General features: G+C 33.2%; 1 protein-coding gene and 1 pseudogene across 1 annotated transcript; both read left to right on the forward strand.

Annotated features, from left to right (window-relative positions):
* The first annotated feature begins 1283 nt into the window (after positions 1-1283).
* On the forward strand, positions 1284-5121 carry LOC136067944 (receptor like protein 21-like). The gene is made up of 2 exons (XM_065774427.1): positions 1284-1686; positions 5045-5121. The coding sequence occupies exons 1-2, from the start codon at positions 1284-1286 to the stop codon at positions 5119-5121; spliced, it is 480 nt and encodes a 159-aa protein (XP_065630499.1).
* Positions 5122-5455: 334 nt separating this feature from the next.
* LOC111997803 (receptor-like protein 13) lies at positions 5456-10552 on the forward strand (annotated as a pseudogene).
* The last annotated feature ends 3622 nt before the right edge of the window (positions 10553-14174 follow it).

Consider the following 14174-nt stretch of genomic DNA (forward strand, 5'->3'; position numbering starts at 1 on the left):
ATCATTGGTCAGCATATTTGTTTGGGATGTGTTTGCTTAGTTTGCATAAAGTCTGTTAGTAAATTACTGATCTGTCATTAAACAATCACGCCGTTTATTACGTTGATGAAATCCTCTAATCACATTTATTGTTGTGAAAGTTTATAGAACTCACGTAATAGTATTTTTAATAGTTTTAGCATTTCCCATGTATGTAGCTGAATTCCAAAAATGACATATTGGTATTGATTGTTGGATACAGTTTTTCTCATGCAAGTTTGAAGAAAAATTCTTTTAACCCACTACCACTACCTGGCATATACTTGTAGTCATATGAATTTCTTAAGGACGAAATTTAACTACAAATTTAGTTATAGATAATAATACAACTACACTCAATATTGCAAATTTCCAAAATATCAAATATCAGGGGTTATATATTTTCAATCAAATGTTTAAAGTTTAAGTTTTTGTACTCTAAAATTATGTATAAAAAAGAAGTTTATGAATCGTATAGTAAATAACATAAAATTGACATGAAATTTAACATGCGTGTTAAGAACATAAAAAATTGTAATCCAATAAAAAAAAAAAAAAAAAAAAAAAAAATACCATTAGACTGTTAAAATATGTAATCATGTTTTTTTTTTAAAGTGGAAGTTGTAATCATTGGTTACATTTAAGTTTATAACCAATCTTTGTGACTTTATCTATATTTTAACAAGTTATGTGACTCACTGACTTCTTTAAATAATATAAATTAATATTTTTATAAATTGTCACACAATAAATTAGTAGAGATACCCTCAAATTGATTTAGAGGTAATTAATTGTTATTTTTATATTTCGTTCCCTTATCAAACTGAAATGACCTTCTATACGTTGTTCACAACTTTCGTCAAATATCTAGTTCGAATGAAAAAAACCCAAATTGAGAGCGATTCTAAGAGCTATATGAACGCTGTCATGAATTAGGAAGCTGTTGACAAATTAAACTTCGTTGCCGACATTCGAGATTTTATTTCGAATCAAAGCAATGTGAACTTTTGATGTTGGGCTTAGGCTTCCCTACTTTTGCAAAGTCAATTCAGAAGGATTGCCTGGGTCTTGCTTGACCAATGAGATTCCTTCTCTTTTTCTTGGGATGTTTAGCTGTTTTGTTTCAAACAGTAACCCTTAGAAATAAGAGGACCAAAGTATAAGTTCAATAGCCCTTAGAAATAAGGGTTTTCTAATTTCTCTAAACTTTTCTATATAAGAAGATCTAGCTAGAAACGAAAGTTGGTGCTTCACAATATTTCTCAATGGAGTGGCCTTTAGTGAGGTCTTTGCTATGGGTTTTAGTACTTGTTGCTCACATTCATGAGAGCAAAGGTTGTATTGAGGAAGAGAGGATGAGTCTGCTAGAATTGAAGGCCTTTTTGAAATTCAATACTAATTATATCAAACCTCTTCTTCCATCATGGGTTAATGAGGTGAAGAGTGAGTGTTGTGGTTGGGAGCGGGTCATATGTAACGCAACCACAGGCCACGTGATTGAGCTCTACCTCTCCAATATAAACCAAGGAACTCATGTCTATTCTGATAATGAATCTAATTATTATCCAGAAAATTGGTTCCTAAACATGTCTCTGTTGCTGACTTTTAAGGAGCTAAGAATTCTTGATCTATCTCATAATGGGATTGGTGGTTGGCCAGGAAATGAAGGTATGTGAGATTTGTTTCTACATTCAAAATCCCCCTCCCCTCTCCCAAAAAAAAAAAAAAAACACTAGAAGAAGAACCAACATTATTTTTAGTGTTTTGATTCTAACACATTTTTTCATCAACTTTTATGTGTTAGAATGTGGATATTTTCGTAACAATTGTGAATATGAGTGTGAATAGTAGATTACAACGAGTGTGAAAGTATTTTTTTTCCTATCATTATGACATGTTAAAATGATGCCTTTATAGAACCTCTTCACTTTTCCCTCAAATCCAGAATTAAAAATAAAAATAAAAATAATATTTGAGCTATTCATGTCTTGTTAAGGATAAAGGGTAATGCATAATAGATTTGAGTCAAATGGATTATCTCTAATTTGAATGGATTGCGAGATTTCAATTTACTCAAATTATAATTTTTCCAAATTTAATCCTGCCAAAATAGACCATTCTTCTTTCTTTCTTTCTTTCTTTCTTTCTATTTATTTTTATTTTTATTTAAGTCAAACTAATCTTTACCATTCTTCTTTCTTTCTTTATTTTTATTTTGGTTGAGATAATAATCAAATGAATATGAAAAGAAATAGAAGCACTGTTATGAAAAAAAAAATATTCTTATATTCCATGACATTAATGGCCATGGTTGTTATACATATACTGAGGGTACATATGTGTTTGATGGTTTAAAACACCCATATATATTTAGCAGGAAAAAAATGTTGAAAGAGTGTGAGTGGTATCTTCTACAGCGTCGTGTGAGTGTCTCCACACGTGTACCAAACACAATGGTGTTTTAAACTTGGACTTAGGCCTACCCATCCCACCAAGTGATGTGAAACTCAAACACAAGCGCTTATGGTGAGAAGTTCGAGCTCATACCACCCCCACTGACAACCTTCGGTGGTATTAGAAATACACACACATTAATTTTGAAGGTACATTGAGAAGTGCCACATTATTATTATTATTATTATTATTATTATTTGAGAAGCAACACACGGATGAATAAGTGGACCCGATATGCATTACCAAGGTCATCCCTAGCTACCACTAGCTAGGCCAATTAGGCAGTCGCCTAAGGCCCCCAAGGGGAACAAGACTCCCAAATTTGAACCAATAGAGATATTTTTATACTTATAAAAGTATTAATGAGGCCCCAAATATTAGCCACTAGATTATAAAATAGTAATACAATGGACACAACAAAATGTTACAATAATTTCACAATATGTCTAAATTAGCATGCCAATTCACACATTGGCTCACTATAATCTCTAATTAATTTTTTTTTCCTATGCTAATTTAGAAATATTGTGAAGTCGGTGTGTCCATAGCATTACTCAAAAGAATTTTTTTTAAAATAATGTTACATTAAGAACATTTTCATAACAAATCTTATGTGGCAGTCTGTTATTGATAGATAAAAAAGTAATGTCAACAGTGAGCCCAAATTAAAACTAATAACAGATTACCACCAAGGATTTTTTGTGAAATTGTTGTGATCATGAATGTAGCACAATTTTAATTGTTTATCAAAGACAAAAAACTGTTTTGGGGGGGGGGGGGGGGGGAATTAGAAAAGTGTAGGTGGACTGATGTCCACTAAAGGATTCTCTAGATAATTTGTTACTAGTAATGTAATGAGCACAATATAATAATAAAAAAGGGTGAAAATCTCAAAAATGACTAAAAACAATTCCCAAAAAATCATATTTAAAAATTTAGATAAACAACTCACATATGAACAAGAAAGTCATTAAAAAAAATTAAAAATTTTCATCTGAACAAATTAGAAGAATAGATTTTAAGTAAAAATAATAATATTAATCGAATTTAAATATATAAAATGCCTCAATTTAAACCTCGTCTTAAGCTCCAAAATTCCATGGGGTGCCCCTATCATTACTTGTCAAGTTGCCAGATAAACAATTTCATTTGTGACATATTCACCTGACAGATTATACCATTTGTTACACTCGCCTCTGATACAATTTCAAGAGCAACTTTTTTTTTTTCAATTACATATTCGCCTTATAATTCGTACTTAGGTAGCACTATACTTGGTATCAGGTAATATTATCCTAATATAGGTAGCTTTATTAGAAATAAACAATGCAAAAAAGTTGTCAAGTGTCTTATACCTCAACTATCATTTTCAAAACACTCATGGTTCAAAATTTAAATCCCCCTAGAACTCCTTGTAACTGTCAAATAACAATAATAAACAACAACAACAACAACAACAGGTAGCATTGTGCCCTCTCAATTCATCGCCCTTTGCCAAATAGTTGGTCCTTGCTTATGTTCATTTCTTTACACTCTTTATGTGGCCTTTAAACCCTAAGTCCGAATGTCTTGCTTGGCCATGTGGAGCATAATTTGTATTTGACCCGGTTTGTGACTTGACTCGACTTGGAAGTATTATGGTTATAAATTGTATTTTTTAAGAAGCTTAGTCTATAGAACAGAGGCTTGGGCCAACAGGCCCATTTTGGACCCATTTTTTGGATCATTTATTTGACCCTTCATATTAGGGTTTATTATATTTTAAACCTTACACATTGCTTCATAGGTTCTAAGAATTAACTTAAATTCCTAACATTTCTTGGTGGCGATAGTATTAATTGAAAATTTATACCCACCTCGAGAATTTTGTATATAAATATGCCCCTTTATACATACGATTATGAAGTGGTTTCAAAAGTTTTTTTTTAATTTAATTTTTTATACAAGATAGAATTTCAATTTTAGCCTAATCTAAGTGTGTATATGTGTGTGTGAAGTCTTGGAAACTTAAACCCCAGTCTTTGCCCTCCCCTAATCCCACAAAAATTTTGTACTTGTAAAGTGACATCACACTAAGAGTACGCAGTGGTGTGGTTCCAGAAGTTGAATTGTCTGTATATTTTTCTTATGAATTTCAAGTGTGTGAGTGTATATATATATACAGTATTAGGGTTTTAGACCCTAGTTGTCCTAGATTTTATCAAAATCTTAGCCAAATAGTTAATTAAATTAATAATGCATTAGATTTGAATCAATTAAATATTAAACAAGTACAAATCACATGAACACCAAGAATGATGACCCAAGAAAACTTTTGAAATTGTGGTTTCAAAGTAAAAAACCTAGAGAAGATTTAACCTAAACAATCCCCAAGTCGATATATCCATTAAATAGAATCGAAGTTTATACAATAGACTTAACCATAAATCTACTACTACCTCATGTTGTACTTTTGGCATGACCACATGTAACTCCGAATTTACGAACTCTTTTGTTTGTAACTTTGAGATCTCCACTCAAAGGTTTTAGATCAGTAACTGTGGTTAATTGATTTCTCTATGACTTCATATAGATCTGCACTATGGCAACAGCAACACTGTGTTGATGTTTCTTTATGTGCTCTTGAACTCTCACAGGTTGAATAAATAGAGGCTTAGATCTACTTTGAAAGTCTCAAGTATAGTGAGATTGAGAGAAAATTGGTTATACAAACCCTAGCCGCACATATGGTGATTTCTCTCTTTGAAAAACCTCCTAGGGATAACTTATGATGGCCTTTAAATAGCACAATAAACGAATCATGAATCGGCTTGAAACGACCAAGTTATGGTCTTTTTCACGTTTTAGATTTTTGTTAATATTGCAATCTCGATCAGTTGAGCCAGGTGTCAAACTTGTAATTGAAAATCTCGATCGATCGAGCCAAGTGTCGAGCCAGGTGTCAAATTGATAAAAACTTGTTTACTNTGAGATTGAGAGAAAATTGGTTATATAAACCCTAGCCGCACATATGGTGATTTCTCTCTTTGAAAAACCTCACTAGGGATAACTTATGATGGCCTTTAAATAGCACAATAAACGAATCATGAATCAGCTTGAAACGACCAAGTTATGGTCTTTTTCACGTTTTAGATTTTTGTTAATATTGCAATCTCGATCAGTTGAGCCAGTGTCGAACTTGTAATTGAAAATCTCGATCGATCGAGCCAAGTGTCGAGCCAGGTGTCAAATTGATAAAAACTTGTTTTCTTGCTTTGAACTTAATTCTTTCTTGATATGAACTTGTGTCTTTGTCTTGGACTATAAAATACACCTTTAACACACTCAAGACTCACCAAAAACACTATAAATGAATTACATTTGATTACGGTTGCCAACTACAAAAATATGGACTCTACATTTAGTACAAGTTCAAAAAGCTTGTCAAGATTGGGGAACTTGGAGACATTAAATCTTGCTGACAACGGCTTCAACAAGAGCTTTATCAAATCATTGAGTGCAATCAAATCCCTTAAGAATCTGAATCTTAGTTGGAATTGGCAGGGACTGGAAGGATCCTTTCCTGCTCAAGGCATGTCTGTTTTTCATATTACTTTACAGAATCTGTAATAAATTCTAATCAATTTAGTTTTCCTAAAATTCTCTTTTTTACAGAATTATCAGCTTTGGAAAACTTGGAGAAGTTGGATTTAAGTTCTAACCTACTTAATGGCTCCATAACAACCCAAGGTAATAAAGAGTACCATTGCAACTTATGATAGCTTCATGGCTACTAAACGCTGTCTCTCTCATTTATTTAAAACAAAAATTGCATGTCTCTAGAAGAACTATTTTCTCATATTAGAATTGCAGTGCTGATGAATAGCATGATATGGCACTCTTTTCCTATTTTGTTCTTGGATTTAACAATTGGTTGTATACTTTCTTCAGAATGGAATTATATGTCTAAATTGAGCAAGCTAATGCACATAGATTTAAGTTGGAATGTCTTTGAGAAGGACATTTTAAGATTCTTGGGTGGTGCACTCCCAGATCTTAAATCTGTTGACTTGAGTCACAATGAAATGCAAGGGCCTCTTTCTAGCAAAGGTGCGTACATATATTTTTAAAATATCTCAAAAGTTTTCAGTTTAAAATTTTCTTTACAAAAAATAACATGACAAAACTTACAAAAAAAAATCTTATCATCCTTATTTGCCTCATGAACATTTATTTTCTTCATGTTAATAAATAAATAAAAGGCAAAGAATGCTTTTAGTGAATACTTCAAGTCTTCAATGCAATACAAAAATGCTTTTGGTATATGCTAATTATACCAATAGTATTAGTATGTCTTCAATATTCAATATGCGTTTTAAAATGAAAAATTTTCTCCATATAAAATGTGTTTTGTAGTTCTAGATCTTTCCCTCTATACTTTCAGGGTCAACCTTCAATATGACTATTGTAATTCTCTTCACCTTTGCTGTAGAGCTGATTAGTCTAAATAATTTGGAGGTACTCATTGTACGAGAGAATCAACTTAATGGAAGCCTACCATTCAAGGGTAAAAAATTCTATCATCCATTTCAAAAGCCTAAAATAATTTGCTTGTGAGAAGGAATGTCTTTTAGTATCAACAAGTATGTCATTTTAATTAAATATTCACTCTTGACAGATATGACAAATTTCAGTAGTTTGGAGATTTTAGATATAAGTGGTAATGGGTTTACTGGAATTCTTTCTTCATATATTGGGGCACTACCATCTCTCAAGGCTATATCATTATCTCAAAATAAACTCAATGGGACTTTGCAATTGCATACTAAAGGTAAGAATCTACTATGAAATCTAGCATATTTATACTTTGTTAGTGTTGTTTCCTATATTTATCTAAAATTGATTAGGAGCGTAAAAACAAGTGAAGAAGAATGGTTGATATAGAATTATTCACATTGATTGCAACTTTTTAGCACAATGGATGACTATTCACTTTTTCCAGACATTGAAATATTTTTGTTAGGTTTTAGATTGAAAATATCCATAAAAATGTAATCTTTTTTGAATTTGTAATATGTCATCAAGAGTTCAAAATTACAAGTCCAAGATGCAGTTCAATGAACAAAAAATTGAAGAATTTGATAGATCTTCGATCAATGCTTGATCTATCAAACAAGTGTCTTTAACAATTCACAGCCTTCGATCACAACTCAACTGATCGAAAGAAGATTCTCGACATTTCCTTGACAGCGTTTAATTAACGTTGATCAAGAATTGTGGAAAATATTTTGACTCAGTGTTTCCTTGTCTTTCATGCCTTAATTACATGTAAAAATATGAGGCACTTATAGCACAATTACAACAAAGGTTTTAGAGAGCTAAAGCCATGTGCTATAAAAGAGAGAACCTAAATTTAAAAATTAATAACTTACGAGTCTAGAGAGCTTAGACCATTATCATCTACAGTGTTGTTGCAACCATTGGGTTGATCAAGAGCTAAAGACATAAATCCATTCTCGTAGTGGTTTTTCATTTTAGGCTTCTCCATTGGTTTCGACTTCGTCACTATACTTATTTATTCTTTTCTTTACTAATTATTGCTTCACATTGGCAATATGTTTGCTCATGGTGGCTAACATGTGATAATCCTGCATACACAATTTGGTTAACTGGCTTTAATAGTTTAATCTACTACTTAATAATCTAGGGGGTCAAAACATATAGTCTTTTTCAGATGCTATTACCATTAATTAATTAAATTTTCTTGTTATTACGTTGGCACATAACTAGGATGGACACTATTAATGGTATTTTTTTTTTTTTTTTTGGGGGACAGATTTAGGTATGTTGAAGAAACTTGAAGAGTTAGATCTTTCTGATAATAACTTTGAAGGGATCCTCCCTCCATGCCTACGCAGATTGACATCTCTTAGGTTTTTAGATATATCTAAGAACCAATTCAGTGGAAATGTTCCTTCATTTGTGATAGCCAACTTGACATCCCTAGAGTACATTGATCTTAGTTATAATCGTTTTGAGGGTTTATTCTCATTCAGCTCACTTGCTAATCACTCTAAGCTTGAGGTGGTTCGATTTAAAGGAGAAAACTATAGGGTCGAAGAGGATAACAAATTGGTGAGTGAAAGCAACAAACTTGTGATAGAAACTGAAAATCCTAGTTGGGAACCTTCATTTCAGTTAAAGGTGCTACTACTGCCAAATTGTAATCTGAATAACTTCTCCTCCAATGTTCCTAAATTTCTCTTTTACCAACGAGAATTGGAATTGGTGGATATCTCTCACAATAGGTTGAAGGGAAGCTTCCCCAATTGGTTGATTGAAAATAATACTAAATCTTCGGGACAATTATTTTGGGGGTCCATTTAATCTGCCAACAGATCACTACAAGAATCTTTCTTGGTTGGATTTTTCTTACAATAATTTTGATGGGCAGCTCCAAGAAAATATTGGGAAGATTTTAAACTTACAATATCTAAATATATCTCAAAATCATTTTGAAGGTAATCTCCCGTCCTCAATTGGTGACATGAGTAATTTGGAGAAATTGGATTTGTCCAATAATAATTTTTCGGGAGAGGTACCAACGAAATTGGTTGCCAATTGCACCTCCCTGGTAGTTTTAAAGTTATCTAATAATGAATTTCATGGTGAAATTTTCTCAAAGAGGTTCCAGTTTTTTAACAATAGCTTACGTGTTTTGGAATTGAACAACAATCATTTCAAAGGTACCCTTCCAGATAAGGTATCACCAGCTGGTAGTTACTTAGGGATCCTTGATATTAGCAACAATGGTTTCTCAGGTTTAATTCCCAAATGGCTAGGAAATATGCAGTTCCTTTGGTCTCTTGACATCAGTAATAATTTTTTTGAAGGTCAAATTCCATGTGAAATGCATGCATATATTTTAGTAGACCTTTCTCATAACTGGCTTTCAGGATTGTCACCATCTTGTGCCGATTTATCCATCATTCAGCATCTATTTTTGCAAGGGAACAGACTCACAGGACCAATACCAAAAGTTACTTTTAGTGTTTCATTTCATCTTGTGACATTGGACATTAGAGATAACCTATTTTCTGGGAGAATCCCTTATGAAGTTGGCAAGCTTTCAAATTTGAGAATACTGTTGTTGAGTGGCAACAATTTTAGTGGTGCGATTCCAAAGCAGCTATGCTGGTTAAAGAATTTAGAGATTATGGATCTTTCAAAGAACTATCTTTCTGGAACAATACCGCACTGCTTTCGCAACATAACCTTTGAGAAGTTAAATGCAATTGAGGCTTTTGATGGTCTTCCCCAACCAAATTCCACTTTTCTGGAGTTCAAACATATAACTATCCCATATCAAGGTATTTTAAATAAGTATTTTGAAATTTACGAGGTAGAACAAAATGCTGCTGCTGATTTTGGAATTGAGTTTGTGACGAAATATAGGTCTTACTTCTACAAGGGTGGCATACTTGATATCATGTCTGGATTGGATTTGTCATTCAACAAGTTAACAGGTGAAATACCTCTAGAGTTAGGACAACTATCTCCAATTCTTGCACTAAACTTGTCTTACAATCAATTGACAGGTTTCATACCAACAACATTCTCAAATTTAACCCATTTAGAGAGCTTGGACCTTTCTCACAATAATTTAAGTGGAGAAATTCCTTCAATATTAATTGATCTAAACTTTTTAGAAGTTTTCAATGTGGCTTGTAACAACTTATCAGGAAAAGTTCCAGATATGAAAGGACAGTTTGGAACATTTCAAAATAGCAGCTACGAAGGAAATGCATTTCTTTGCGGTCCACCACTAGAGAAAAGTTGCACCAGGGTTGATAGTTCACCGCCATCACCAAGAAAATCTTTAACTACAAGTAAAGGGAAATGGTGTGAAGTAGATCCTTTAGTCTTCTCCACAAGTTTTTGGGTATCATACGTAATTTTTTTTATTGGTGTATCTTGTATTCTCTATATTAATCCTTATTGGCGACAATGGTGCTTCAATCTGATTGAGTATCGTATGTATAGGTGTTATTATTTTGCATTTAATATGTTGAGAAGGCAATTAAACTATACGTGTCATTAGATATACTTGATTTCCGTAGACTTTTTCAATGGGATTAATTATGGAGACTTAAGTGTGTATTTTTTTTTTTTTTTGAGAAAAGACTTAAGTGTGTATTTAGTTATGAATAAAGGTTATCATTCCTTCATATAAAACAAAGTTTTCACTTACACTTTCAATCTGTACTGTAATTCTTAATTTCTTATTACTAGCTAATACCATGTGAGATGGCATGGGTATGCCGTAATTTCACTTTGAAAAAATTAGTAGGAAGTTTTAATTGACCATATGTAATACTCATTTTGCGGCGTATGATACTATTAAGGTATGGGGAACTAGTTTTAATTGTACAAAATATTCTCTAAAAAGGAATGGGTGATTGTCCCACATTACTTTTTTTTTTTTTTTTTTTTTGAGAAAAAGATAAGAGCATATAAATTAGAAAATTAAGAAACATCGTTTTGGAGTACACACTCCAAATCAGGGGGTAGTTCTTCTACCCAAACATTAAACTCTGCAGATGAAACTGCTCTTCTGGCGAGGGCGTGAGCTAACTGATTCCCTCCTCGGCGCACGTGGATAAACTTGCAAGCTTGAAACTGACTGGCCTGACAACGCGACTCCTCAATGACATTCCCATACAAAGTATTGCAACAAACCGGAGAATTCAACGCCGCAACCACCCGCAGACAATCACCTTCCACGACCACCTTAGAAAGACACAGCTCTTGCACAAAAAGAACAGCCCTACGCACTGCCATGGCTTCAGCCATCTCCACTGACAGAGGAAGAGGGATCCGTTGTGATAACGCAGCAATTATCTCACCAACCGAATCCCGTACTGCCACTCCAATACCGGCACATCCCAGATTCTCAAATAGAGCAGCATCGAAATTTACCTTGTAAAAACCCTCTGGAGGTCGAGACCAGCGCACAGGAGCATCAGCACCACGCGTTACAGCTTCAGACTTTCCTACTTCAAAGAATTCACGTACTAGGCCAATTGCTCTTTATTTTTATTCTAATTTTTAATAAAATAGAAAGTGTGGTGATTTTTTTTTTTTTTTTTTTTTTGAGAAAAAGGTAAAGACACTTTATTACGGAAAATCAAGCTGCTTGTCGAGTAAGGGCATGAGCAAGTCTATTACCCTTACGCTTAACATGTAAAAAACTACAAGAAATAAACTACAAGAAATAGAAGAAGACAAAAAACGAATATCATCTATAACATGACCATACATAGTCCGAATTGGTCTAGTCCCATTGATCGCCTGTATAACTCGCAATGAAACACCTTCAATCACCATCTGATGAATGCTGAGTTCTTTGGCAAAGCTAATTGCTCTACGCGCAGCTAAGGCCTCCACCAAATCCACAGAACCCGGATACCTCACTTTCTGACTCAAGGCAGCGATGATCTGACCCTCCCAATCTCTAATGACCACCCCGATACCTGCACTAACCTGATCAGCAAACACAGCACCATCGAAATTGAGTTTATAAAGGCCAGAGTCAGGTGGCTTCCACCGCAGATCCTCACTTCGAACAGCTGCCTGACGAACCGGCGTCTGCACATCCTGAAATTCGTGAAGGAGCTCTGAAGCTCGCTGGACTACTTCATTTACCTGCCATGAGGGTTGTCCCACTCGCAACCTTTTACGTCGCTCCCATATGCTCCACACAACCATAGCAAACCAGGCAAACAAATCAGAAGAACCATGCAAACACAGGAATTGAACAAGGTCTGCAAAGGTAGAAAGTTTCTTAGTTCGAATAAAATTAAAGCGGACATCAGTCTGCCATATAGCCCTTGCAACATCACAATACCACAAGGCATGGGTATTGTCTTCAAGGCAGGTTCTACATTCATCACAGCAACCATTAGACACCACCTGACGCTTAAACAAATTGAGTTTTGTGGGCAATGAATTTTGAACCGCTCTCCACAAGAAGTGCCTAACTTGCCACGACATATGTAAAAGGAAAAATGAAAACAGCCTAAACACCCCTTTATAAGCCAAGCAACCTAATCAAACAAAGAATAAAATCCAAGTAACACCCTGAAATTTGAGCTACTACCAATCAAATTTAAAACATTTTAAAACTGATGAATTTGGTCCCTAATCAATATAAGAGAGAGTAGAAAAATGAGTAACAGTTTAGAGATCAAGTTGGGTTTAAAAATCAAGCTGGTCACTTGTGAAATGTTTTGGACTGGTTGGCATTAACCCAAATCTCAAAAATGTTGACTGTATTTTACCCTAAAGCAAATTACCTAGTCATCCTATCTTTAAAAGTGTAAAAAATAGTGTAGTTTTAATCACTAAATTAGACTGCTGCATACCAAATTCAATTTTTCAAAAAATTCAAATCATACGCGTCAAAATCTTTTTTTAAAACTATCTTTAGTTGTATTGTTAAAGTGTGTACTTATTCACTTAACAAAGCATCCACTTAAAGTTTATTTTATTTTATTTTATTTTTTTAATTCAGAATCAACTTAAAGTTTAATTCGTATGTTTAAATATAGAAATAATTCTGAATATTTACTTTTCAACATAACTTCTTTAAAAAAATTCATTGATTAACTCTAATTAAAAAATTGGATTGTGTAACCTTATAATTTTTTAGGTGCAATATTCTAAACAGAATGAAAAAGTAATTCAACAATATATTATTTTTTAAAAAAGAAGAAGAAGAAGAAATTTTTGATATTTTGTGATATATTTTGTATACGATTGCATTAGTTTATTATTTTAGTATTGATTATTTGAATAGTTGCTAGATGTATACGTAGTATTTTATTTCTTTTACTTGTTTGTTATGATCAAACAACCAGTTCAAGAACACGAAAACAATATAATTGAATAACTATCAATTGTTCCAAAAAAATTAGAACCTAAAAACAAAATGATCAAGCCTATCAATAACAATGCCCATCACAAAGTAACATCAAACTTGTCTCCATAGATCAAAAATGTCCCCTAAAATCAAATTGAGGGCCTAAAACTTAACTTGACTATCCAAAGGCACCTTTCCCAGAGGATACAAAACAAGCATGTAGATGATTCAAAGGACCATAACACAACCAAAGCATTTTAATACACTACTGCAAACAATATGCGTTTATTAGATAACATATCACATCACTTTAAAAATGAGGTAGCTAGTCTCAAGAATTTCTTTTGGGTACTAACTAATAAAACCAAGCCATTATAACAATTCTTATAAATTCCCAAGCATTCACAGCAAAACAACCATGTTTAAGTGTTACACTAACTCATGTATTAATAATGTCAACACATACTGCATCATGTAGGACTCAATTACAACATCATCAAATCACTTTCAAAGTTCTAAAATTCATTATATATCTGACAAAGTCCAGCTTTTAATTGAATAAACAACTATAAACAATTAAACCTAACCTCATAACTCAATGAGGTAAACTATCAAACACTTGATGTGCAAAAAGCACAACCTCAAAGCACTTAAACTTTCATGGTTAACACTTTCATTACCCATTTGTTTTAAAACAAGTTCATAGCACCCAAATCATCAAAGTTTCACATGCCCACCTCTCCATAACTCCAAGACCTCCAAAACCCATTACCCAATACAAAAATGTGATTGGGTGAACACT

Source organism: Quercus suber, unplaced genomic scaffold (assembly GCF_002906115.3).
Source record: "Quercus suber isolate HL8 unplaced genomic scaffold, Cork oak 2.0 scaffold_92, whole genome shotgun sequence".
Classification (NCBI taxonomy): domain Eukaryota; kingdom Viridiplantae; phylum Streptophyta; class Magnoliopsida; order Fagales; family Fagaceae; genus Quercus; species Quercus suber.

What these genes read in the sequence shown, in the direction of transcription:
- LOC136067944 (XM_065774427.1), top strand. Translation starts at nt 1,284, where the DNA reads ATGGAGTGGCCTTTAGTGAGGTCTTTGCTATGGGTTTTAGTACTTGTT. An exon ending in TGGTTGGCCAGGAAATGAAG is followed by an intron (nt 1,687 to 5,044) that starts GTATGTGAGATT and finishes GACTTCATATAG; the next exon opens with ATCTGCACTATGGCAACAGC.